Raw genomic sequence first — 27,928 nt, 5'->3', positions numbered from 1 at the left:
GGTATAAACACACTGCTGTTGGCCCCGGAGCAAGGCACTTAAACCCCACTGCAGCTGTAGATATGGAGCTGTAATGGATAGTTTGTACAACTAGAAAGCGTGTATATCCCTGGATGAAAGCATCTGCCATTGAAGGATTAGTATGTGTACTTGTTATGTGACAGCAGGTAAATGCTATAGGCTTTAAGAGTGTTTCTCTTAACTGTGGTGTGGTGTGTGTATATATGTGTGTGTGTGTGTACTGTGTGTGTTGTGTGTGTTTGTGGGTGTGTTGTGTGTGTTGTGTGTGTGTGTGTGTTGTGTGTGTGTGTGTGTGTGTGGTGTAGTGTGTGTGTTGTGTGTGTGTGTTGTGTGTGTGTGTGTGTGTGTGTGTGTGTGTGTGTGTGTGGGTGTGTGTTGGTGTGTGTGTGTGTATGTGTGTGTGTGTGTGTGTGTGTGTGTGTGTGTCCTCTAGTAGCCTGTTTAGTTGCTCCCTCTAGTAGCCTGTTTAGTTGTTCCCTCTAGTAGCCTGTTAGTTGCTCCCTCTAGTAGACCTGTTTAGTTGCTCCCTCTAGTAGCCTGTTTAGTTGCTCCCTCTAGTAGCCTGTTCAGTTACTCCCTCTAGTAGCCTGTTTAGTTGCTCCCTCTAGTAGCCTGTTTAGTTGCTCCCTCTAGTAGCCTGTTTAGTTGCTCCCTCTAGTAGCCTGTTTAGTTGCTCCTTCTAGTAGCCTGTTTAGTTGCTCCCTCTAGTAGGGCTGTTTAGTTGCTCCCTCTAGTAGCCTGTTTAGTTGCTCCCTCTAGTAGCCTGTTTAGTTGCTCCCTCTAGTAGCCTGTTTAGTTGCTCCCTCTAGTAGGGCTGTTTAGTTGTTCCCTCTAGGACTGTTTAGTTGCTCCCTCTAGGACTGTTTAGTTGCTCCCTCTAGGCCTATTTAGTTGCTCCCTCTAGTAGACCTGTTTAGTTGCTCCCTCTAGTAGACCTGTTTAGTTGCTCCCTCTAGTAGCCTGTTTAGTTGCTCCCTGTAGTAGGCCTGTTTAGTTGCTCCCTATTAGTTCGCCTGTTTAGTTGCTCCCTCTAGTAGCCTGTTCAGTTACTCCCTCTAGTAGCCTGTTTAGTTGCTCCCTCTAGTAGGGCTGTGTTGTTGCTCCCTCGAGGACTGTTTAGTTGCTCCCTCTAGTAGCCTGTTTAGTTGTTCCCTCTAGTAGCCTGTTTAGTTGCTCCCTCTAGTAGACCTGTTTAGTTGCTCCCTCTAGTAGCCTGTTTAGTTGCTCCCTCTAGTAGCCTGTTCAGTTACTCCCTCTAGTAGCCTGTTTAGTTGCTCCCTCCAGTAGCCTGTTTAGTTGCTCCCTCTAGTAGCCTGTTTAGTTGCTCCCTCTAGTAGCCTGTTATTTGCTCCCTCTAGTAGGGCTGTTTAGTTGCTCCCTCTAGGACTGTTTAGTTGCTCCCTCTAGGACTGTTTAGTTGCTCCCTCTAGTAGACCTGTTTAGTTGCTCCCTCTAGTAGACCTGTTTAGTTGCTCCCTCTAGTAGCCTGTTTAGTTGCTCCCTCTAGTAGCCTGTTTAGTTGCTCCCTCTAATAGCCTGTTTAGTTGCTCCCTCTAGTAGACCTGTTTAGTTACTCCCTCTAGTAGCCTGTTTAGTTACTCCCTCTAGTAGCCTGTTTAGTTGCTCCCTCTAGTAGACCTGTTTAGTTGCTCCCTCTAGTAGACCTGCTTAGTTGCTCCCACTAGTAGCCTGTTTAGTTGCTCCCTCTAGTAGCCTGTTCAGTTACTCCCTCTAGTAGCCTGTTTAGTTGCTCCCTCTAGTAGCTTGTTTTGTTGCTCCCTCTAGTAGCCTGTTTAGTTGCTCCCTCTAGTAGCCTGTTTAGTTACTCCCTCTAGTAGCCTGTCCAGTTACTCCCTCTAGTAGCCTGTTTAGTTGCTCCCTCTAGTAGACCTGTTTAGTTGCTCCCTCTAGTAGACCTGTTTAGTTGCTCCCTCTAGTAGACCTGTTTAGTTGCTCCCTCTAGTAGACCTGTTTAGTTGCTCCCTCTAGTAGCCTGTTCAGTTACTCCCTCTAGTAGCCTGTTTAGTTGCTCCCTCTAGTAGAACTGTTTAGTTGCTCCCTCTAGTAGCCTGTTTAGTTGCTCCCTCTAGTAGCCTGTTTAGTTGCTCCCTCTTGTAGACCTGTTTAGTTGCTCCCTCTAGTAGCCTGTTTAGTTGCTCCCTCTTGTAGACCTGTTTAATTGCTCCCTCTAGTAGCCTGTTTAGTTGCTCCCTCTAGTAGCCTGTTTAGTTGCTCCCTCTAGTAGCCTGTTCAGTTACTCCCTCTAGTAGCCTGTTTAGTTGCTCCCTCTAGTAGCCTGTTTAGTTGCTCCCTCTAGTAGCCTGTTTAGTTGCTCCCTCTAGTAGACCTGTTTAGTTACTCCCTCTAGTAGCCTGTTTAGTTACTCCCTCTAGTAGCCTGTTTAGTTGCTCCCTCTAGTAGACCTGTTTAGTTGCTCCCATTAGTAGACCTGTTTAGTTGCTCCCTCTAGTAGACCTGTTTAGTTGCTCCCTCTAGTAGCCTGTTTAGTTGCTCCCTCTAGTAGCCTGTTTAGTTGCTCCCTCTAGTAGCCTGTTTAGTTGCTCCCTCTAGTAGCCTGTTTAGTTACTCCCTCTAGTAGCCTGTCCAGTTACTCCCTCTAGTAGCCTGTTTAGTTGCTCCCTCTAGTAGACCTGTTTAGTTGCTCCCTCTAGTAGACCTGTTAAGTTGCTCCCTCTAGTAGCCTGTTTAGTTGCTCCCTCTAGTAGCCTGTTCAGTTGCTCCCTCTAGTAGCCTGTTTAGTTGCTCCCTCTAGTAGCCTGTTTAGTTGCTCCCTCTAGTAGCCTGTTTAGTTGCTCCCTCTAGTAGACCTGTTTAGTTACTCCCTCTAGTAGCCTGTTTAGTTACTCCCTCTAGTAGCCTGTTTAGTTGCTCCCACTAGTAGCCTGTTTAGTTGCTCCCTCTAGTAGCCTGTTCAGTTTCTCCCTCTAGTAGCCTGTTTAGTTGCTCCCTCTAGTAGCCTGTTTTGTTGCTCCCTCTAGTAGCCTGCTTAGTTGCTCCCTCTAGTAGCCTGTTTAGTTACTCCCTCTAGTAGCCTGTCCAGTTACTCCCTCTAGTAGCCTGTTTAGTTGCTCCCTCTAGTAGACCTGTTTAGTTGCTCCCTCTAGTAGACCTGTTTAGTTGCTCCCTCTAGTAGACCTGTTTAGTTGCTCCCTCTAGTAGACCTGTTTAGTTGCTCCCTCTAGTAGCCTGTTCAGTTACTCCCTCTAGTAGCCTGTTTAGTTGCTCCCTCTAGTAGACCTGTTTAGTTGCTCCCTCTAGTAGCCTGTTTAGTTGCTCCCTCTAGTAGCCTGTTTAGTTGCTCCCTCTTGTAGACCTGTTTAGTTGCTCCCTCTAGTAGCCTGTTTAGTTGCTCCCTCTTGTAGACCTGTTTAGTTGCTCCCTCTAGTAGGCCTGTTTAGTTGCTCCCTGTAGTAGGCCTGTTTAGTTGCTCCCTATTAGTTCGCCTGTTTAGTTGCTACCTCTAGTAGCCTGTTCAGTTACTCCCTCTAGTAGCCTGTTTAGTTGCTCCCTCAAGTAGGGCTGTGTTGTTGCTCCCTCTAGGACTGTTTAGTTGCTCCCTCTAGTAGCCTGTTTAGTTGTTCCCTCTAGTAGCCTGTTTAGTTGCTCCCTCTAGTAGCCTGTTTAGTTGCTCCCTCGAGTAGACCTGTTTAGGTACTCCCTCTAGTAGCCTGTTTAGTTGCTCCCTCTAGTAGACCTGTTTAGTTGCTCCCTCTAGTAGACCTGTTTAGTTGCTCCCTCTAGTAGCCTGTTCAGTTACTCCCTCTAGTAGCCTGTTCAGTTACTCCCTCTAGTAGCCTGTTTAGTTGCTCCCTCTAGTAGCCTGTTTAGTTGCTCCCTCTAGTAGCATGTTCAGTTACTCCCTCTAGTAGCCTGTTTAGTTGCTCCCTCTAGTAGCCTGTTTAGTTGCTCCCTCTAGTAGCCTGTTTAGTTGCTCCCTCTAGTAGACCTGTTTAGTTGCTCCCTCTAGTAGCCTGTTTAGTTGCTCCCTCTAGTAGCCTGTTTAGTTGCTCCCTCTTGTAGACCTGTTTAGTTGCTCCCTCTAGTAGCCTGTTTAGTTGCTCCCTCTTGTAGACCTGTTTGGTTGCTCCCTCTAGTAGGCCTGTTTAGTTGCTCCCTGTAGTAGGCCTGTTTAGTTGCTCCCTATAGTTCGCCTGTTTAGTTGCTCCCTCTAGTAGCCTGTTCAGTTACTCCCTCTAGTAGCCTGTTTAGTTGCTCCCTCTAGTAGGGCTGTGTTGTTGCTCCCTCTAGGACTGTTTAGTTGCTCCCTCTAGTAGCCTGTTTAGTTGCTCCCTCTAGTAGCCTGTTTAGTTGCTCCCTCTAGGACTGTTTAGTTGCTCCCTCTAGGACTGTTTAGTTGCTCCCTCTAGGCCTATTTAGTTGCTCCCTCTAGTAGCCTGTTTAGTTGCTCCCTCTAGTAGCCTGTCCAGTTACTCCCTCTAGTAGCCTTTTTAGTTGCTCCCTCTAGTAGCCTGTTTAGTTGCTCCCTCTAGTAGACCTGTTTAGTTGCTCCCTCTAGTAGACCTGTTTAGTTGCTCCCTCTAGTAGACCTGTTTAGTTGCTCCCTCTAGTAGACCTGTTTAGTTGCTCCCTCTAGTAGACCTGTTTAGTTGCTCCCTCTAGTAGCCTGTTCAGTTACTCCCTCTAGTAGCCTGTTTAGTTGCTCCCTCTAGTAGACCTGTTTAGTTGCTCCCTCTAGTAGCCTGTTTAGTTGCTCCCTCTAGTAGCCTGTTTAGTTGCTCCCTCTTGTAGACCTGTTTAGTTGCTCCCTCTTGTAGACCTGTTTAGTTGCTCCCTCTAGTAGCCTGTTTAGTTGCTCCCTCTTGTAGACCTGTTTAGTTGCTTCCTCTAGTAGGCCTGTTTAGTTGCTCCCTGTAGTAGGCCTGTTTAGTTGCTCCCTATAGTTTGCCTGTTTAGTTACTCCCTCTAGTAGCCTGTTCAGTTACTCCCTCTAGTAGCCTGTTTAGTTGCTCCCTCTAGTAGGGCTGTTTAGTTGCTCCCTCTAGGACTGTTTAGTTGCTCCCTCTAGGCCTATTTAGTTGCTCCCTCTAGTAGCCTGTTTAGTTGCTCCCTCTAGGCCTATTTAGTTGCTCCCTCTAGGCCTATTTAGTTGCTCCCTCTAGTAGCCTGTTTAGGTGCTCCCTCTAGCAGACCTGTTTAGTTGCTCCCTGTAGGCCTGTTTAGTTGCTCCCTCTAGCAGACCCGTTTAGTTGCTCCCTGTAGGCCTATTTAGTTGCTCCCTCTAGTAGCCTGTTTAGTTACTCCCTCTAGGACTGTTTAGTTGCTCCCTCTAGGACTGTTTAGTTGCTCCCTCTAGTAGCCTGATTAGTTGCTCCCTCTAGCAGACCTGTTTAGTTGCTCCCTGTAGGACTGTTTAGTTGCTTCCTGTCGAAAAGCACAAACACTCACCAGACTCATGTGATTGCTTGCTTTCGTTCAATCCTCTAGTGCAGGCTATGTATTGAGTGAATGGGGCCTGCGAGGCTTGTGTGTGTCTGTGCGTCTGTGTGTGTATGTACATGTGAGTAAACGAGGCCTGCAGGGCCAGTGTGTGATGTGTGTGTGTTTGTTTTTACACTCCATCTGGGATATTGCTCAATAGCGACCCGGGTTTGGAAATCCGTCCAGGGGAGCTGAACTGCTAACAGGAAGGTTCTGCAACACTTAAAACCAGCCCTGCTTCTCCATCCGTGGCAACTGTGGTTAGACGAAACAATGCTCAATTTAAGTTCAATCATTTTGTTAGAGCCAACGTATTGACGAGTCAGCGAGAGGTTTATTAAAACACTTCCAGGTTCCGGAAACATTGGCCTCTAGTGGGGAGTACAGCCAAAGACAGGCTGGGTTACTGTAAATGCACATTGTGACAACTGCTGATGTAAAATAGGATTTATGAATACATTTGATTGATTGATTGATTGATTGATTGATTGATTGATTGATTGATTGATTGATTGATTGATTGATTGATTGATTGGTTGATTGATTGATTGATTCAGTGATAGATATTGCACTCCTGCAGTGAAATGTAAAAACCTGCCACCTAATAAAATAGGTACTGTGGTGCAGAACGACTAATAGAAACATGTATTTGGAGTCATTTCTGGGGCCATGTGGTACTTTGGGCTTGATGTCTGTCTGTAGGATATCTCTACTCAAGGACATGTTGGCTTTCTTTTTAATATATTTAGATTTTGTTAGTCTTTTTCAAAACAATACAGCAAAAACAATAAAGATTAACAACAGAAACAATTAAATAAAAGCAACAGAAGATGCCATCCAGTAGGTACAGCTACTCTTTCTGGGGTCCAGCAAAATTAAGGCAGTTATATAATTTTAAAAACATTACAATACAACAGATTTCACAACACATTAAGTGTGTGCCCTCAGGCCCCCACTCCACTACAACATACAGTTGAAGTCGGAAATTTACATACACCTTAGCCAAATACATTTAAACTCAGTTTTTCACAATTCCTGACATTTAATCCTAGTAAAAATTCCCTGCCTTAGGTTAGTTAGGATCACCACTTTATTTTAAGAATGTGAAATGTCAGAATAATAGTAGAGAGAAAGATTTATTTCAGCTTTTATTTCTTTCATCACAATCCCAGTGGGTCAGAAGTTTACATACACTCAATTAGTATTTGGTAGCATTGCCTTTAAATTGTTTAACTTCGGTCAAACTTTTCAGGTAGCCTTCCACAAGCTTCCCACAATATGTTGGGTGAATTTTGGCCCATTCCTCCTGACAGAGCTGGTGTAACTGAGTCAGGTTTTATAGGCCTCCTTGCTCGCACACGCTTTTTCAGTTCTGCCCACAAATCTTCTACAAGATTGAGGTCAGGGCTTTGTGATGGCCACTCCAATATCTTGACTTTGTTGTCCTTAAGCCATTTTGCCACAACTTTGGAAGTATGCTTGGGGTCATTGTCCATTTGGAAGACCCATTTGCGACCAAGCTTTAACTTCCTGACTGATGTCTTGAGATGTTGCTTCAATATATCCACAGAATTTACCTCCCTCATGATGCCATCTATTTTGTTAAGTGCACCAGTCCCTCCTGCAGAAAAGCACCCCCACAACATGATGCTACCACCCCCGTGCTTCACAGTTGGGATGGTGTTCTTCAGCTTGCAAGCCTCCCCCTTTTTCCTCCAAACATAACAATGGTCATTATGGCCAAACAGTTCTTTTTGTGTTTCATCAGACCAGAGGACATTTCTCCAGAAAGTACGATCTTTGTCACCATGTGCAGTTGCAAACCTTAGTTTGGCTTTTTTTATGGCGGTTTTGGAGCAGTGGCTTCTTCCTTGTTGAGCGGCCTTTCAGGTTATGTCGATAAAGGACTCGTTTTATTGTGAATATAGACACTTTTGTACCTGTTTCCTCCAGCATCTTCACAAGGTCCTTTGCTGTTGTTCTGGAATTGATTTTCACTTTTCGCACCAAAAAACGTTTATCTCTAGGAGGTGTTTATACTTGCGTACTATTGTTTTTACAGATGAACGTGGAACCTTCAGGCATTTGGAAATTGCTCCCAAGGATGAACCAGACTTGTGGAGGTCTACAATTTTTTTTCTGAGGTCTTGGCTGATTTATTTTGATTATCCCATGATGTCAAGCAAAGAGGCACTGAGTTTGAAGGTAGGCCTTGAAATACATCCACAGGTACACCTCAGGTACACAATTATGTCAATTAGCCTATCAGAAGCTTCTAAAGCCATGCATCATTTTCTGTAATTTTCCAAGCTGTTTAAAGGCACAGTCAACTTAGTGTATGTAAACTTCTGACCCACTGGAATTGTGACACAGTGAATTATAAGTGAAATAATCTGTCTATAAACAATTTTGGGAAAAATGACTTGTGTCATGCACAAAGTAGATGTCCTAACCGACTTGCCAAAACTATAGTTTGTTTACAAGAAATTTGTGGAGTGGTTGAAAAACAAGTTGTAATGACTCCAACATAAGTGTATGTAAACTTCCGACTTCAACTGTATATACAACACAGAATCCATGTATGCATGTGTCTGTGCCAATTTTTGCTTCACAGTCCCTGCTGTTCCATAAGGTGTATTTGTATCTGTTTTTTTAATAACATTTTACTGCTTGCATCAGTTACTTGATGTGGAATAGAGTTCCACGTAGTCATGGCTCTATGTGGTACCGTCCGCATCCCATAGTCTGTTCTGGACTTGGGGACTGTGAAGAGACCTCTGGTGGCATGTCTTGTGAGGGTATGCATGGGTGTCCGAGCTGTGTGCCAGTAGTTCAAACAGACAGCTCGGTGCATTCAACATATCAATACCTCTCACAAATATAAGTAGTGACGAAGTCAATCTCTCCTCCACTTTGAGCCAGGCTAAATTGACATGCATACTATTAGTGTTAGTTTTCTGTGTACACCCAAGGGCCAGCCGTGTTGCCCTGCTCTGAGACATTTGCAATTTTTCTAAGTCCCTCTTTATGGCACCTGACAACACAACTGAACAGTAGTCAAGGTGCAACAAAACTAAGGCCTGTAGGACCAATCTTATTGATAGTGCTGTTTAGGAGGCAGAGCAGCGCTTTATTATGGACAGACTTCTCCCCATCTTAGCTAATATTGTATCAATATGTTTTGACCATGATAGTTTACAATCCAGGGTTACTCCAAGCAGTTTAGTCAACTCTACTTGCTCAATTTCCACATTATTAATTACAAGATTTAGTTGAGGTTTAGGGTTTAGTGAATGATTTGTCCCAAATACAATGCTTTTGGTTTTATAAATATTTAGGACTAATTTATTCCTTGCCACCCATTCTGAAACTAACTGCAGCTCTTTGTTAAGTTTTGCAGTGATTTCAGTTGCTGTAATAGCTGACGTGTATAGTGTTGAGTCATCCGCGTACATAGACACACTGGCTTTACTTATGTCGTTAGTAAAGATTGAAAAACTAAGGGGCCTAGACAGCTGCCCTGGGGAATTCCTGATTCTACCTGGATTATGTTGTAGAGGCTTCCATTGAAGAACACCCTCTATTTTCTGTTAGACAGGTAACTCTTTATTCACAATATGGCAGGGGGTGTAAAGCCATAACACATACATTTTTCCAGCAGCGGACTATGATCGATAATGTCAAAAGCCGCACTGAAGTCTAACAAAACAGCCCCCCCCAATCTTTTTAATCATCAATTTCTCTCAGCCAATCATCAGTCATTTGTGTAAGTGCTGTGCTTGTTGATTGTCCTTCCCTATAAGCGTGCTGAAAGTCTGTTGTCAATTTGTTTACTGTAAAATAGCATTGTATCTGGTCAAACACCATTTTTTCATAAAGTTTACTAATGGTTGGTAACAGGCTGGTTGGTTGGCTATTTGAGCCAGTAAAGGGGGCTTTCCTATTTATTACTATTAGGTAGCGGAAGGACTTTTGCTTCCCTTCAGGCCTGAGGTCACACACTTTCTAGTAGGCTAAAATTGAAGATATGGCAAATAGGAGTGGCAATATCGTCATTTATTATCCTCAGTAATTTTCCATCCAAGTTGTCAGACCCCAGTGGTTTCTCATTGTTGATAGACAACAACAACAACAAAAAATTCACATCTTCCACACTCACTTTACAGAATTCAAAATTACAATGCTTGTCTTTCAATAATTTGGTCAGATATACTTGGATGTGTAGTGTCAGTGTTTGTTGCTGGCATGTCATGCCTAAATTTGCTAATCTTGCCAATGAAAAAATCATTAAAGTAGTTGGCAATATCATACGTAATTTATCTTTGTTTCATATTGTATTGTTAACAAGATATTATTAGTTAATCAGGTCTTCCTGGTTTGTGAATTATATCCATTCGTCCCAGTTACTTTCGAATACAGGTTTTTGGAATATTAAGACATGTGTCAAGCTTTCCATAGTAAAGATTTATTCCATTATTCTAGGACATGTTTGCTTTAGTGGGCCATCTAGGTAAATATACAATATCAATGGCCCCTAACCACACTGCAAACATTTACACTTGGCTGTCTACTCTGGGCAGAGTTGAACTGGTTTTGTCCAGCCCACAGCTGTGTGGACTGGAGGCTACGGTGAATCAGCTGCCGGTGCACTTTCAGGAGTCCTTTATTAAAAACACACACAGTTCTACAAGGAACACCAGATTGCTGTATATAGGCAGATTGCTGTATATTGGAAGCATGGGGGCCCGCGACTCCAGAATCTAGTACCCATCCTCACCTCCTCCGGGCTACTAACCACATTCAGCACCACTTCCTCTATCTCCAGTTAGACGCGAGCAGCCAGAAATGACAAGCGTAGCAGAAATCTGAGCCAGTGACTCTCCACACGAGTTGTGTTAGAGGAAAGAAAAGCCATGGCCAGCCACATGTGACAGGCAGGAGAAACGTGTCAAACTAGAAAAAAAGAGGGAGATTACATGACCGGGAAAGTGATTCACTGTGTTTGTGTGCTGTGCCATCCATTATAGGAAGCCCTTTCCTGCAGTCAAATGACCTGGTGGCCTTATGGGCGGAATGTTATTATTCAGAGGGGTTGGGTTAAATGCAGAAGACACATTTCAGTTGAATGCATTCAGTTGTACAACTGACTAGGTACCCCCCCTTTCCCTATACAACTGACTAGGTACCCCCCCTTTCCCTATACAACTGACTAGGTATCCCCCTTTCCCTATACAACTGACTAGGTATCCCCCTTTCCCTATACAACTGACTAGGTATCCCCCTTTCCCTATACAACTGACTAGGTACCCCCCCCCCTTTCCCTATACAACTGACTAGGTATCCCCCTTTCCCTACACAACTGACTAGGTATCCCCTTTCCCTATACAACTGACTAGGTACCCCCCCTTTCCCTACACAACTGACTAGGTATCCCCCTTTCCCTATACAACTGACTAGGTGTCCCCCTTTCCCTACACAACTGACTAGGTATCCCCCTTTCCCTATACAACTGACTAGGTATCCCCCTTTCCCTGCACAACTGACTAGGTACCCCCCCCCCCCCCCTTTCCCTATACAACTGACTAGGTATCCCCCTTTCCCTATACAACTGACTAGGTATCCCCCTTTCCCTATACAACTGACTAGGTATCCCCCTTTCCCTATACAACTGACTAGGTATCCCCCTTTCCCTATACAACTGACTAGGTGTCCCCCTTTCCCTACACAACTGACTAGGTATCCCCTTTCCCTATACAACTGACTAGGTATCCCCCTTTCCCTATACAACTGACTAGGTATCTCCTTTCCCTACACAACTGACTAGGTATCCCCCTTTCCCTATACAACTGACTAGGTGTCCCCCTTTCCCTACACAACTGACTAGGTATCCCCCTTTCCCTATACAACTGACTAGGTATCCCCCTTTCCCTATACAACTGACTAGGTATCTCCTTTCCCTACACAACTGACTAGGTATCCCCCTTTCCCTACACAACTGACTAGGTATCCTCTTTTCCCTTTCCCTTTATTCATATTTTTCATAATTTCATAATTAATAAACTTTTTTTAAACACAGAAAATCTGTCGTTTCTATGTCAAATGGGCTTGTTACACTTCAGTCTTCTGTGATGTATATAAAGTCTAATATTGAGATGCAAACTCAAAATTGAATACATTTCAACTCTGTATCTGACATGTCTTCTTTTTGTAAGCCTATAACCATGTGTGTGAGGTGTATACTTTTGTTTCAAAGTAGACTTGTTTAAGACTACCAAGAAACACTCTGTGTGATGCTGATTTATCCCAGTGCAGTAAAATTAACACACAAATGGAGAAATTACAGGGGGAAAGGTACAGGAATGTTGGACCTGATCCGGCCTTTTCAAAATCACACACTGGTTGAACTCTCATGAGTAGGCTGGCCAAGATTCACCCTCACAGTTAGAAATGGAGTGAAAATGTCTCTACACTACACAGAGTATTCACAGCTGGGTTGGATGTGCTAGGTTGAATTACAGTGCATTCGGAAAGTATTCAGACCCCTTGACTTTTTCCACATTTTGTTACGTTACAGCCTTATTCTAAAATCAATTCAATTTGTTTTTTCCCTCATCAATCTACACACAATACCCCATAATGACAAAGCAAAAAGAGATTTATTGAAATTGTAGCAAATGTATTAAAAATAAAAACAGAAATACCTTATTTACATAAGTATTCAGACCCTTTGCTATGAGACTCAAAATTGAGCTCAGGTGCTTCCTTTTTCCATTGATCATCCTTGAGATGTTTCTACAACTTGATTGGAGTCCACCTGTGGTAATTAAATTGATTGGACATGATTTGGAAATGCACACACCTGTATATATAAGGTCCCACAGTTGACAGTGCGTGTCAGAGCAAAAACCAAGCCATGAGGTCAAAGGAATTTTTCGTAGAGCTCCGAGACAGGATTGTGTTGAGGCACAGATCTAGGGAAGGGTACCAAAAAAATGGCCCCAACAACACAGTGGCCTCCATCATTCTTAAATGGAAGAAGTTTGGAACCACCATGACTCTTCCTAGAGCTAGCCCAATGTTCACTCTGACAGAGCTCCAGAGTTCCTCTGTGGAGATGGGAGAGCCTGCCAGAAGGACAACGACCCTAAGCACACAGCCAAGAAAATGCAAGAGTGGCTTCAGGAGTCTCTGAATGTCCTTGAGTGGCCCAGACAGATTCAGGACTTCTCTGGAGAGACTTAAAAAATGTTTTGCAGCGATGCTCCCCATCCAACCTGACAGAGCTTGAGAGAATCTGCGGAGAAGAATGGGAGAAACTCCCCAAATACAGGTGTGCCAAGCTTGTAGCGTCATACCCAAGAAGACTCAAGGCTGTAATCGCTGCCAAAAGGTGCTTCAACAAAGTACTGAGTAAAGGGTCTGAATACTTATGTAAATGTGATATTTCCGTTTTTTGTTTTTAATAAATTTGCAAAAGATTTAGGGGGGGAAAAACAATTTAATCCATTTTAGATTAAGGTTATAACGTCACAAAATATGGAAAAAGTCAAGGGGTCTGAATACTTTCTGAATGCACTGTATATACAGTGTTTGACTGTCTGCCATAACTTGTGTGCTTTATTATGAGCTCCTGGAACTCTGATGTGCAGTATTGAAAGGAATGTTCCACCTTGTGCTTTTAGATGGCCTGATGAACTATCCATATTTATAAATAATGATATTGTAGAGATGTGGAAACAGAACAACATACCTGCAGCATGAGTGTAGAAATTGGAACTGAACCAGATTCAAGGTCTTTGAGCATTTCAAATGGAAACAACTATCTGACAGAATGACATGTCAACACAGCTTTCATCGCTCTTCACAAATCCTCGTCCCCTTATTGATTGTAGCCGTGTAAACAGAGAAACAGAGCAACTTTCAAACACACTTGGTGTCAATGCGTCTGTTTAGAATCGGAGGCCAGAGGGTGGAATCATTTGAATAGTGCACCATCACAACCTTTATGTAGAGGAATATAAGGTGGCTTTCTCTTATGCATAATAAAATATTCCATACACACATCCATTGTCTCTGAGCAGGTGCGGATATCATTTCTTTTTAATAAAAGGTGAAGAGAGACTCTTTCTCTTATGTGGCTCTCAGTTGGGCGATTACAGTTTTTTACAATCACTTTGGCACTAATTTCAGGAACCTTGATGTCATTTTTCAAAACTCTAGACACAAAACTCACAACCAATGATCAAAATGCTAATTTTTCAAAACTCTAACACTTTTTCCAATTGCTTGAATACAATACACATAAAGCTAAGATCATTTGTTCATTGAACTAAAATCACCTGTTCAAAATGACACAACTTAACATCAAAGTGTTACCATTTCAAAATGAAATTCACACATTACATCTGAGATGACTGCCTATTCATTTCATTACAATGATCTAACTATCAATTGATACAACTGCTCAAAATGATAAGTAACAGTTATAACTATACTCTTAATGCATAGTTTTATGGAAACTGACTAAACATATTCCATGTTAAGATCATGAAAGTTTCAGAATAACGAGATCCATTGACACCAATTACCGTGGAACATGAACCAATTGGAAAACATTATCTATGGATGTAATATTTTATCATCATTCTTTATCAGACACTGTTTCTATGGTCCCATGTACCACTTTTCCAGACCATGTTTTCAGATTTGACATTACTGTACACTCACCGGCCACTTTATTAGGTACACCTATCTAGTACTGGGTAGGACCCCCATTTGCCTCCACAACAGCTTGAATTATTCATGGTGTTGTACGTTAAGAGATGCCCTTCTGCACACCACTGTTTTAAACAGCTGTTATTTGAGCATTTGTGTCCTTTCTGTTAGCTTGAATAAGTCTGGACATTCTCCTCTGACCTCTCTCATTAACAAGGTGTTTTTGCCCACAGAACTGCCGCTCACTGAATGTGTTTTGTTTATCGCACCATTCTCTGTAAACTCTAGAGACTGTAGTGCATAAAAATCCCAGGATGGCAGCTGTTTCTGAGATGCTGGAATCACCATGTGTGGCATCAACAATCATGCCACGGTCAAATTTGCTTAGATTACGCATCTTGCCCGTTCTAATGTTAGGTCGAACAACAACTAAAGCTCTCTACTCTATATACTCTATATATTGAGTTGCAGGCAGCCACATGATTCGCTGTTCGAATGTAACCTTCCTTGATGGGCTAAATCAGGTCTGTAGAGCTGATGGCATGACCTATGTCATTGTGTGGGATAATGTCAGGTTTCACCATGCTCAAATTTACCACCCTGTACTTACCCCCATACTCTCCTTTCTTAAAACCCGATTGAGGAATTTTTCTCCACATGGAGGTGGAAGGTATATGATAGGCGCCCTCACGAACAAGCCACCCTTCTCCAGGCCATGGATGACGCATGCAATGACATCACGGCAGACCAGTGTCAGGCCTGGGTTCGCCATGCCCGAAGATTCTTCCCAAGATGTTTGGCTAATGAAAACATCCATTGTGATGTGGATGAGAACCTGTGGCCAAATCCACAAGACAGGGTTGATGGGAATATAGAAGTACAGTAATCAATCATTTGTTTTGCTTTTTACAGTAAGCCAGGCGAGGAACACTGCAGTTGACGTTTTACTGTAGTTTTTTCTTTTTTGTAGCTAATTATTTTTGCTTTGATTCAAAGAAACCTATGAGTGATTTTATTGTATTTCATCAATAAATTTCAGATTTTGTTCAATGATTCCACTGTGTCTGTAGTATTCTCTCTACTAGTCCTTTTACAGTGATCTATTTACGTGTAGTACCATAATGAAACATGTATCACATATTTTGTACTACAATATTTAATGATTGTATGAACAATTACACAGTGAAACTATCAGTATCTTGTGTGTGGGTGATCTAAATTAATGTTCCGATGGTATTTCATGATAAATTAGTTATTTGAACCAATGAGTCTGCAAGTGCAAGGTTTCTTTAAAGATATGAATGCACAATGCAATGTTTTGAACATTGGACAGCCTGTGTTACAAGTGATGACCGTTTTGAGTTTTGTGTCTAGAGTTTTGAAAAATGACCACAAGGTTCTGAAATTAGTGCCAAAGGGATTGTAAAAAACTGTAATAGGTCTTAGTGATGGGAGGCTTTTTGGTTTTAATCCAGGGTGGTATAAACACACTGCTGTTGTGCCCCGGAGCAAGGCACTTAAACCCCACTGCAGCTGTAGATATGGAGCTGTAATGGATAGTTTGTACAACTAGAAAGCGTGTAATATGCCCTGGGATGAAAGCATCTGCCATGTGAAGGATTAGTATGTGTACTTGTTATGTGACAGCAGGGTAAATGCTATAGGCTTTAAAGAGTGTTTCTCTTAACTTGTGGTGTGTGTGTGTATATATGTGTGTGTGTGTGTACATGTGTGTGTGTGTGTGTGTGTGCGCGTGTGTGTGTGTGTGTGTGTGTGTGTGTGTGTGTGTGTGTGTGTGTGTGTGTGTACGTGTGTGTGTATGTGTGTGTGTGTGTGTGTGTGTGTGTGTGTGTGTGTGTGTGTGTGTGTGTGTGTGTGTGTGTGTGTGTGTGTGTACATGTGTGTGTGTGTGTGTGTGTGTGTGTGTATGTGTGTGTGTGTGTGTGTGTGTGTGTGTGTGTGTGTGTGTGTGTGTGTGTGTGTGTGTGTGTGTGTGTGTACATGTGTGTGCACGCTGTAACTGCAATCGTTAATGCAGTAAAGGACAATGTATTCTGTGTGTGTGTGTGTGTGTGTGTGTGTGTGTGTGTGTGTGTGTGTGTGTGTGTGTGTGTGTGTGTGTGTGTGTGTGTGTGTGTGTGTGTGTGTGTGTGTGTGTGTGTGTGTGTGTATACGCGTGCATGTTACTTATGCTGTGTGAGTGTTCTCCCTCCAGAACTGCATCAAGGGTGAGGACAGGCTGGCCATCCTGTGTACCACCCCGTCCCTGAAGAACCTGGGTCTGCAGACTCCTGTGGTCACCAAGGTGGCGTTCGTCCTGGATGGTTTCTCCACGCCCCAGTTTGACCTGCTCTATGTAGAGGACCCTCGCTTCGAGGACTTTCAGAGACCCACCGTCACATCAAAGGGCAACAAGAGCATTCTGGAGATTAAGGTGAGACATGTCAGATCATTGAAATAAATGTAACTTTTCTGTTCTCTAACTGGGTCTCAACTGACCTCCTGAATTGGCTGAATATAACTGGAATTTACTGATAATATTAAGGTGAGACATTCCCCCTCGCCCCTCTCCCCACCACCACCTCTTCATTGTAGTGATGACTAGGGTTGGGGTCAGTTCAGTTACCAATGCATCCATTCAGAAACTGAACCGAATTTTGATTCATGCATTGGAAAAATCCTAATTTTAAACAAATGGCACTTAAGAGTTTCTATTCTGGAACAGAGTGTCTGTTGATCTCCTGAATTGGCTAAATTCAAATGGGATTGAACCCTGATTGGAGTTAACAACACCTTGCTCTCCGGCTCACCTCGAGACCGTGAGCTGGCTCATCCTCGCCGTCTGAAGTTTGAAGGAAACAATACTGAAACAAAACAGGAAAAGGAGTCCGTTTCTCATCGCCCACAATTCCCTCCCTCACTCCTCTGGCCCCTCTCCTCTTCTCCAAGTATTCTCTCCAACTCACCACATTGTTCCAAGTTCCCGAGGTCAAAGCCCTTGACATATTAATGGCGGGTTTTGAACATGCAACCCCATTTCTCTGGGTAGAAAAATTTTTTTTCAAACAATGAAAAAAAAGGAGGCCCTATGGTCAGTGGCAGCTGTGCGGAGCGGGTCGCACAGGATCCTTGGCCCAATAGTCTAATCCTCCTCCCTCCTCCCCTCTCTCAGTTGTCTCCCACCCCCCACCAATCACCTTCCCCATCCCAGACAAGCCCCCATGAGCCCCCATTACCCAGGGGACACACATCGCCCTGGGTTACACTGTTACAGGCTACATTTGGGGCCATCTGATATCTTTGCCCCAAAAAGGCCGCTGGTCAGGCTCCTGATAACGTTATTAGTCTTGGCTGGTGTATCACTGCAGATCGCTTTATGAGAGGTTAACAAGCATCTCAACCCAGTATAGCACCACACAGACTGTTCGTTTGGATAGGAGTGGCAGAATTTTTAATAGTTATTCTCTATGGGACATGGTACTTTCAATGTTCCATACCCATGCATTAAATATGTTACAACCTCAGGGTACAGACATCAGATGACAGATTTGTATTGTACTTATTATTCAGTATGCTTTGTATGTGTTCAAATACTGTAGACGTTAGAGTTTGTTCTTGTCTTAGTGGCCCTGGTATGTGTGTATGCGTGCGTGCGTGTGTATGTGTGTTCACATGCACTGCATTAGTTGACGTGTACTGTAGTGTGGTTTAGGAACAGGTGTGGCCCTGTGTCAAATCTGAAAATCCCAGGATGTCACGCGAGGAATGATCCTTCTCTTTATGGCCTTCTGCTACGCTCATACAGCACAGCCAGGCAGAGTGAGAGGCAACCGAGCTGTGTGTGTGTGGGGGGGGGGGGGGGGGGGGGGGGGGAGTAGCCAAGGCAGTCTGTGTGAAAGTGAGATGAATTCTCTATAAATCCTCTCTTCCTGTCAAGAAGAGCCCTCATGGACAAAGGGTTAGTTAGTGTGTATGTAGATGCACAGAGGCTTTTTTTGTCTCTGCTTTTGTCTCTGTCCAGGGCGGTGGGCTCACGAGAACAGTAATGACACCACAACCAATGCCTCAGTCACTTCCACTCCCAGCATGCATGTCTCTGAGTGGATACTGAAGGACTCACTGAGGATGATGTAGAACTGCATGTGCATATGATCCCTCTCCCTATCTCTCCCTCCTTCTCTCTCCTTCTCTCTCCCTCTCTCCTTCTCTCTCCCTCTCTCTTTCTCTCTCCCTATCTCTCCTTCTCTCTCCTTCTCTCTCCTTCTCTCTCCCTCTCTCCCTCTCTCTCCTTCTCTCTCCTTCTCTCTCCTTCTCTCTCCTTCGCTCTCCTTCTCTCTCCCTCTCTCTTTCTCTCTCCCTATCTCTCCTTCTCTCTCCTTCTCTCTCCTTCTCTCTCCTTCTCTCTCCTTCTCTCTCCCTCTCTCTTTCTCTCTCTTTCTCTCTCCCTATCTCTCCTTCTCTCTCCTTCTCTCTCCTTCTCTCACCCTCTCTCCCTCTCTCCCTCTCTCCCTCCACCTCTCCCTTTCTCCTTCTCTCTCCTTCTCTCTCCTTATCTCCCTCTCTCCCCTTCTCTCTCATTCTCTCCCCTTCTCTCTCCTTCTCTCTCCTTCTCTCTCCTTCTCTCTCCCTATCTCTCCCTGTCTCTCCTTCTCTCTCCTTCTCTCTCCCTATCTCTCCTTCTCTCTCCTTCTCTCTCCTTCTATCTCCCTCTCTCTTTCCTTCTCTCTCCTTCTCTCTCCCTCTCTCCTTCTCTCTCCTTCTCTCTCCTTCTCTCCCTCTCTCTCCCTCTCTCTCCTTCTCTCTCCCTTCTCTCCTTCTCTCTCCTCTCTCCTTCTCTCTCCCTCTCTCCTTCTCTCTCCTTCTCTCTGCTTCTCTCCATCTCTCCCTTTCTCCCTCTCCAGGTGCCAGGCCGTGTGGATGTGGAGGCGATGAAGGGGGAGGTGCTGAAGGTGTCTAACAGGACCTGTGAGAGCGTAACTGTGGTGGGGAACACTCTGGAGTGTACTGTCCCCATGGAGCTATGGGACGCAACCAACGAATTGGAGGTGGAGGTGAGGACACAGACAGAGAGAGAGAGAGAGAGAAAAAAAGAGAGAGAGAGAAACACACATACACAGACACTGACACAAAAACACAGACTCCCTTCCAACCAAACTTTCAATCAACACTTCCAAACTAGCTCCATGAACTTCCCACTGAGTCCCCTCATCACTCCTAGTTAGACATGGATGAGACCACCCTACCTTCCCTTGGCTTTCTGAGCTCTCCACTTCACTTGAGACAGCCCCTTGTCTACAGAGACCACTACAGACAGCTATAGACCCCCCCAGTCTAGCAGACCCACTCCACAGCTCAATAAAAGCCTTAGAGGGCTCTGTGTGTGGTGTGTGTGTGCGTGTGTGCGTGCATGTGTGTGTGTGTGTGTATCCTAAGTGTGCCCATTGACAGATTGACTGATGTCAGAACACCAGTGTGCAGTTCCTGCTTTGATAGATCATACAGTAGTTTACATCGTTCTGTTGTCTGACATTTTATTACCACAGTCACTAGCCAGGAAAATGTACAGATAACACCGTATTCCATCATCACCCTGAACGTTACCGGAATGTTCAACTCAGACTTCCAATATCTCACACACAGTAGTCTCACCCAAATAGTATGTCATTGACTTAAAACTGCTTAGAAATGTCATAACAATACATTGTTAACCATAAACCTTTGACTTTCCACATTGTCTTTAATGGACGTGATTCAACCACAGAACGTTAAAGCAACATGGAGCAGAAGACAGAGCTGTTTCATAATGATATAATTCAGGCCGGTAAAGGCAGAGGAACATGGAGCAGAAGACAGAGCTGTTTCATAATGATATAATTCAGGCTGGTAAAGGTAGAGGAACATGGAGCAGAAGACAGAGCTGTTTCATAATGATATAATTCAGGCCGGTAAAGGCAGAGGAACATGGAGCAGAAGACAGAGCTGTTTCATAATGATAGAATTCAGGCCGGTAAAGGCAGAGAAACATGGAGCAGAAGACAGAGCCGTTTCATAATGATATAATTCAGGCCGGTAAAGGCAGAGGAACATGGAGCAGAAGACAGGGCCGTTTCATAATGATATAATTCAGGCCGGTAAAGGCAGAGGAACATGGAGCAGAAGACAGAGCTGTTTCATAATGATATAATTCAGGCCGGTAAAGGCAGAGGAACATGGAGCAGAAGACAGAGCTGTTTCATAATGATATAATTCAGGCCGGTAAAGGCAGAGGAACATGGAGCAGAAGACAGGGCCGTTTCATAATGATATAATTCAGGTCGGTAAAGGCAGAGGAACATGGAGCAGAAGACAGAGCTGTTTTATAATGATATAATTCAGGCCGGTAAAGGCAGAGGAACATGGAGCAGAAGACAGAGCCGTTTCATAATGATATAATTCAGGCCGGTAAAGGCAGAGGAACATGGAGCTTCAGGCACAATCAGCTGCAGCTCTCTCTAGAGAGGGGTCAGGCAATATCCCTAGACCCCCTAGCCTCTGTCCCTGGCTGTCCACACTGACACACCAGTAGGCCACACCCAGGCAGCCCCAGACAGAGCCAGACAGAGCCAGACAGCCCCAGACAGAGCCAGACAGCCCCAGACAGAGCCAGACAGCCCCAGACAGAGTAAGACAGAGCCAGACAGCCCCAGACAGAGCCAGACAGGGACGGACAGCCCCAGACAGAGCCAGACAGAGCCGGACAGAGCCAGACAGCCCCAGACAGAGCCAGACAGCCCCAGACAGAGCCAGACAGCCCCAGACACAGCCAGACAGCCCCAGACAGAGCCAGAAAGAGCCAGACAGAGCCAGACAGAGCCAGACAGCCCCAGACAGCCCCAGACAGCCACAGACAGAGCCAGACAGCCCCAGACAGAGCCAGACAGCCCCAGACAGCCCCAGACAGCCCCCAGACAGAGCCAGGCAGAGCCAGGCAGCCCCAGACAGAGCCAGACAGAGCCAGACAGACCCAGGCAGAGCCAGACAGATACAGACAGAGCCAGGCAGCCCCAGACAGAGCCAGGCAGCCCCAGACAGAGCCAGACAAGCCCCCCTGACCGTCTCCAGCTCATTTCTCCCAAACCTAATAATGGTAAAAGCAATATCTATGATCCAATCTGTACTCCGTCTGTGGCTCACGCCACTCCACATGTAAGAGAGAGAGAGAGAGAGAGAGAGAGAGAGAGAGAGAGAGAGAGAGAGAGAGAGAGAGAGAGAGAGAGAGAGAGAGAGAGAGAGAGAGAGAGAGAGAGAGAGAGAGAGAGAGAGAGAGAGAGAGAGAGAGAGAGAGAGAGAGTGTGTGTGTGTGTGTGTGTGTGTGTGTGTGTGTGTGTGTGTGTGTGTGTGTGTGTGTGTGTGTGTGTGTGTGTGTGTGTGTGTGTGTGTGTGTGTGTGTGTGTGTGTGTGTGTGTGTGTGTGTGTGTGTGTGTGTGCTCATCAGTTTAACCCCTAGAATGGAATTGGAGTTTTCCAACACACACACCATAAAAAATGTATTATCTAGAATGTAGTTGTACATCTCACTCACTGTTCTCCTCTCCTCTGTCTGTCTGTCTCTGTCTGTCTGTCTGTCTGTCTGTCTGTCTGTCTGTCTGTCTGTCTGTCTGTCTGTCTGTCTGTCTGTCTGTCTGTCTGTCTGTCTGTCTGTCTGTCTGTCTGTCTGTCTGTCTGTCTGTCTGTCTGTGTATGTGTGTGTGTGTGTGTATTATGTGTGTAGTGGCGTCAGGCGTCGTCCTCAGTGAGTTTGGGCAGGGTGATGTTGGCCCATGAGCAGGACTACAGAGGGCTGCTAGCTGGCTGTGTGTGTGTCAGTCTGCTGCTGCTGATGTTGCTCACTCTGTTCCTCTGGAAAAGGAGGAACAAACACATTGACGGTATGTCAGTTTGTGTTATTTTGTGATATATTTTCAACTGTGTGTGTGTGCGTGTGCATGTGTGTGTGCATGTTTGCCCGCCTCTTACTGGCTGTGGGATTGTGAGGTGTGGAGCTGATGGGAGCACTGGTGGAGCGCTCTATCCTTCTCCTTCAATGACTGTGTTCTCTCTCTCTCTCTCTCTCTCCCTCTGCTACTGCCTCCCTCCTCCTCTCCCTTTCTCTGTCCCCTCCCTCCCCCTGTACCCCATCTCTCTTTCTCTCTCCCCCCTCTCTGCCACCCCACTCTCTTCCCTACATCCAATCCTCTCCTTCTCTCTATTTCTCCCTCCTACCACCTCTCCTCCTCTCTCTCATCTCCCTCCTCCTCTCCCTCCTCCCCTCTCTCCTCCTCTCTCTCTCCCTCCTCTTCCTCCTCCTCTCCATTCTCTCTCTCTCTCCCTCCTCTCTCCTTCTCTCTCTCCTCCTCCTCTCCCTTTTTCTCTCTCTCCTCCTCTCTCTCTCTCCCTCCTCCTCTCTATCCTCCTCTCCCTCCTCTTCTCTCTCTCCTCCTCTCCTCCTCTCCCTCCTCCTCTCTCTCCTCCTCTCTCTCCTCCTCTCCCTCCTCTCCCTCCTCCCTCTCCTCCTCTCTCTCTCCTCTCTCTCTCTCTCCTCCTCTCTCTCTCTCTCTCCTCCTCTCTCTCTCTCCTCCTCTCTCTCCTCCTCTCTATCTCTGGTCTCCAGATCTGGCTGAGGGTAAGGTTTGGTATGACGGCAGGGCTCACATTCAGCACTTGGATATGTTGGCTAACGCCCGGAGCGTCAGCCCCACTAACGAAATGGTGTCCCACGAGTCTTTGGACTATAGAACCACCCTGCCGGAGGGTACGTTTCCTGACACTACACCACTGGAGCGGTTACTCTGACCCTAAAAACTAACACTAACCCTGTACTAACAACACCTGCCTTTCTTAACCTTAACCTCTAACCTCTAAAGAGATGGCCATCTAACTCTGTGTTGACTGTTTTTTTATTCTTTGCTTCATACCTGATGCCTATTCAGACCTGGGAAACCAATGACATTAATGTATCGATGGAGGTGAAAACCAGAAGGCACTCTAACGTCCAAGAACTAGAGTTGCCCATCCCTGCCTGCTCCTCTTTCAAAATAACCCTCACGTTTTCACTCATGCAAACTCATTTGCCCTCCCCTGCTTCCCTTCTCCCCCCAATGACATAAAGAGAAACTACCTTTCTCAATTTTCTCTTCCTGTAATGGGCAGGTCTCAGGTTCCCTCTCTTCCTTTCTGTAACCATGACTCTCTCTTTCTCCGACCTTTCTCTCTGGCATCACTCTGTGATCATGTGACCTATGTTGACCTCTAACCCTGACCCCTGTAGTAATTGACTTTTGGCTATATTGTTTCAGACCAGGGCGTGGAGAGGCCAGAGTCATGCAGGGGGGCTCCCCCTATCTACGGGAGCCATGGGGAGCTGCTGTCCCCCAGATTGGGGCTCGGAGGCATGGGTCTGGGGGCAGAGGGGGAGCTGGTGTCCCCTCTCCTGTCGGCCCCGGTCCACATCGACCCGTCCCAGCTGCACCCGGACCTCCTGAAGGAGGTTCAACATGTGGTCATCGCCAGAGAACATCTGCTGTTACATTTTAACCAGGTCATCGGCAGAGGTCAGTGGAATGATCATACACGTGTATATACTGTACACACTTCTGATACATGAACACATACACAGGTACAGTGCACGCAAAGACTCCCACATCCATGAACACGCACGCACGCGCGCACACGCACGCACGCACGCACGCACACACACACACACACACACACACATTACCCTAACACAGACTCAGACACACTTATAAAGCCATTAGGGAACCTGTAGGTCTCTCAAACATATCAGAATCCATCTCCATAGGGGATACACCTAAATACACTTTAGAATCACCTTGTAAGAGCTTAATGACCAACATTATCAAACCACCAGGTTGGACATCCAGACATAAACAATCACCAGACATTATATTGTGGTCACCAAGTGGGGTGTTCACTACTTCACTATATCACTATATTAGTTTGAAGGAGAAAGGCCTTTCTCTGTTATTAACATCCCCACAATGTTCGGGGACAATGCTCCCAAAAACTGCCTCCTCCCCCTTAGCTCAACCCTCGGGGAAGCCTAGGGATTCCGAAAGAAGAATTATGGGGTGGGGTGATTTGTACCCGGGTAGCATTGCAAGCTCCATTGTTGATCCGTGTGGTGTAAGCTGAGCCGTCTTTGGATCTGCAGGGATTGTGATGGGAGAACGCCTCAGAGAGTTCTCTACGCTCCTCTAGCTTTAATACCCCAACACCCCTGCAAAGCTGCACTGAACCCTCTCGACCACATATAATTCAATAAGGGCCACGGTAACTCAGAGCTGAGATAGGGGGAGATATAGCCTCCCACTGCTATGGTTACTACTGTAGGGTGCTGTATGAATGGCCCTCCAGTAAAGGGTTATAGAAGTCACCTAGGCTTCAACCAGTGGTGGGAAAAGTACACAATTGTCATACTTAGCATGCAGAATAGTCATACTTATCATGCACAATTGCCAGTAAAATACTACTTGAGTAAAAGTTGAAAAGTATTTGTTTTTAAATATACTTAAGTATCAAAAGTAAAAGTATAAATCATGTAAAATTCCAGACGGCACAATTTTTTTGCTTTTCTAATTTACAGATGGCCAGGTGCACACTCCAACTCAGATATCATTTACAAATTAAGCATTTGTGTTTAGTGAGTCCACCAGATCAGAAGCAGTAGGGATGACCAGAGATGTGCTGTTGATAAGTGTGTGAATTGGACAATTTTCCTCTGCTGCTAAGCATTCAAAATGTAACGAGTACTTTTGGGTGTCAGCAAAAATGTATGGAGTAAAAAGTACATTATTTTCTTTAAGAATGTAGTGGAATAAAAGTAAAAGTTGTCAAAAATATAAATAGTAAAGTACAGATACCCCAAAAAACGACTTAAGTTGTACTTTAAATTCATTTTACTTTACACCACTGGCTTCAACAAAGGGAAATCTTGCTTTTCTGAGTGACTGACTGCTCCATTGACATGCCTCCAAATGACTTAATGGTCTAGAGAATTGGGTGCTTAATCCTCGTGAGCATAGTTCATAAACACACGAATAGTTTTGGTATCAAGGATTCCTCAGTGTAAAGTGTGCATTGTCTAACATCAAGCACTCAGGTTGTTGCTTATTTGACATCCTCTTTATTCTTCTTCATACAGGGCACTTTGGCTGTGTGTTCCACGGTACCTTGTTGGAGGCTGACGGACAGAAGCAGCACTGTGCCATCAAGTCTCTCAACCGTGAGTACTGCATGACCACAAAGGCACAGTTCACCCCGTCAGTGTTCCTTCAAATCTCATTGCTCTGATATGTCACCACACAATGCAACGCCGCAACAACGTTAGAGGGCTTATCTCATCTCTTGAACGTGCCATGGCAGTGTGTCCTGCGGAAGGAGGATTGAGATGGATTGGCTCCTGGTGGTGAGGATGACATTAGGGTCCCCCTCTCTCTAATTGTGTAACCTGTCACTTTACCCTGAGAGATGAATGTCCTAGATAAGTCTTCCACAAGGCTTCGGGAAGCTCTGCCGCTAGGCTGGTGGTAACCCATAGCGATAGAGGGTTACCACTGCCTTGTTCTCTGAGCCTTGGCCTTCTCATTGAGTTTACAGTGACCTAAAGTTCCCCAGGGAGCTTTAAAGAAAATAAAGACGTTCCCCAGGGAACTTTGTCACTGTCATGGAAAAGGCACATGGTTTGGAGAATATTGTAGGTGATGTCACCATGTTGTTTCTGCAGTAGGCAGATAGTTCTTAACATCCAGCTTCACAGCCTTGTTTTCTTAGATATTCTTTGATCTTTCTTTTACTCAGCACTAAATGGCGAGTCATACTTCTTTGCTTCTGTGTGTGTCGTCATCTGGTAGTTACAGTGAAAGGGCAATCAGACGTTTTATCTTAGCTAAATGAGATTCTGTTTCAAACGAGATTAGAAGAGAAGGGAAGGGGGAAAGAGCAGTGACACCAGGAGCACTGATTCGATTGGATACTGGGAGTGTGTAGCAGTAACCTATAGGTTTGGGGTAGGGTCACAGTCCCTATGCTCAGACAGCCTGGAGACTGGCTTCTCATGGGCTCCTAACAGTGGTATACAGTATAACTCAGGTTTAGATGGCACAACGGTAAAGAGATAGAGGTTTATGGCTTGATGGCCTGTTTTTGTTTGCGTTTCTGTTGGTGGTCCATCTAACAGCACATGATTAAACTTTAATGTCAGGTTGTTGTAAAACAGAATGTGTTCTCTTCTCAACAACTTGGTTAAATAAAGGCAATAAATAAATAAACAATGCTTTAATATCTTGCTGTGTTTCAGGGATTACTGACCTGGAGGAGGTGTCTCAGTTCCTGAAGGAGGGGATAATCATGAAGGACTTCAGCCACCCCAACGTGTTGTCTCTCCTGGGGATCTGTCTGCCCCCTGAGGGCTCTCCTCTGGTGGTGCTGCCATACATGAAGCACGGAGACCTCAGGAACTTCATCAGGGACGAGACACACGTAAGATGCACACACACATACACAAACTCTAGTCATACAATCACCTTTATAAGCCATATTGTTTTGTCTGTAATAATGACTGATTTAGGCCATTGCAACTGAAACATTGTATATTTAAGTACAGGAATAAAGCATGGGAGCAGCATATACTGTAGAGATGTGGGGTCTTCATTTGATCACCCTGTTGCAGGAAATGTCATGCACAGCAGACATGCAAACTTGTAGTGTATTCAAGGTTTAAAAGGCTTGTAAAGTTTAATTTCCACTTAAAATGTTCAGACTTGAATTCCCCTACCAAAAATGTATCAACCCCTACAAAAATTACAATTAATTATAATCCACACAATACTTCACATTTACTGTTGCTATAGGATTATTTTCCTGATGTGAGAAACTGGTCAAATTAAAATCCTACATCTGTATCGCATGCAGGCTATTCAGTCTTTTTTGGCCTAGCACCAGTGGATACATTTGGGATGTGCATATCACCTAAACACACCCTTCCTTGTTTCCCCAGAACCCAACAGTGAAGGACCTGATGGGCTTTGGTGTGCAGGTGGCCAGGGGCATGGAGTATCTGGCCAGCAAGAAGTTTGTCCACAGAGACCTAGCTGCCAGGAACTGCATGTAAGATCTGGAACCAACTGTCAAATGCAATCTCAGACAGTCAGTGTATGGAAGTGTAGTCACCATTGTAGTGAGAGCTAATGCATTGTCATGCCATACAGTCATGCATACTTTGAGATGTTTTGCTCCAACCATTACAGGTTAATAACTCCAGTAAGAATGTCTGAAACCAACATGGCTGCCAGTTTCCCCTAGCTCTGTAAATCTCCAGTAAGGCTGTGGTTGAAGCCGTCCCTCTCTCCTCTGCTAGGCTGGATGAGAGCTACACAGTGAAGGTGGCAGACTTTGGCCTGGCCAGGGATGTGTATGAAAAGGAGTACTACAGCATCCACAGCAAGAGTGGAGTCAAACTACCGGTCAAGTGGATGGCCCTGGAGAGCCTGCAGACACACAAGTTCACCCCCAAGTCAGATGTGGTGAGAGCCTACACACACACACACATGCAGACATGCATGTACACACACCATTATCCACTTATTAATTCACTTATAGTTAAGTGATAATGCTCGAGAAGCCAGTGTTTGGAGGATATATTGTCTTGGACTGGCAAACCGTGCCAACATATCCTCAAACACCGGCTTAGAGGGCA

General features: G+C 45.0%; 1 protein-coding gene across 1 annotated transcript in view; it reads left to right on the top strand.

Annotated features, from left to right (window-relative positions):
• Nucleotides 1-8,192: 8,192 nt before the first annotated feature.
• LOC120065883 (hepatocyte growth factor receptor-like) overlaps nucleotides 8,193-27,928 on the top strand; it is a 23,194-nt gene continuing 3,458 nt past the window's right edge. Inside the window, exons 1-10 of the mRNA XM_039016927.1 lie at nucleotides 8,193-8,205; nucleotides 16,398-16,630; nucleotides 19,098-19,247; nucleotides 21,947-22,103; nucleotides 22,826-22,966; nucleotides 23,511-23,765; nucleotides 25,376-25,456; nucleotides 26,531-26,712; nucleotides 27,230-27,339; nucleotides 27,590-27,755. Of these exons, the coding sequence (XP_038872855.1) occupies nucleotides 8,193-8,205; nucleotides 16,398-16,630; nucleotides 19,098-19,247; nucleotides 21,947-22,103; nucleotides 22,826-22,966; nucleotides 23,511-23,765; nucleotides 25,376-25,456; nucleotides 26,531-26,712; nucleotides 27,230-27,339; nucleotides 27,590-27,755 (1,488 nt within the window). The remainder of the gene's footprint in view (nucleotides 8,206-16,397; nucleotides 16,631-19,097; nucleotides 19,248-21,946; nucleotides 22,104-22,825; nucleotides 22,967-23,510; nucleotides 23,766-25,375; nucleotides 25,457-26,530; nucleotides 26,713-27,229; nucleotides 27,340-27,589; nucleotides 27,756-27,928) is intronic.

Source organism: Salvelinus namaycush, chromosome 21, assembly GCF_016432855.1.
Source record: "Salvelinus namaycush isolate Seneca chromosome 21, SaNama_1.0, whole genome shotgun sequence".
Taxonomy (NCBI): Eukaryota; Metazoa; Chordata; class Actinopteri; order Salmoniformes; family Salmonidae; genus Salvelinus; species Salvelinus namaycush.
Note: the sequence above shows the minus strand (reverse complement) of the source record. Positions and strands in the feature narration are given on the sequence as shown.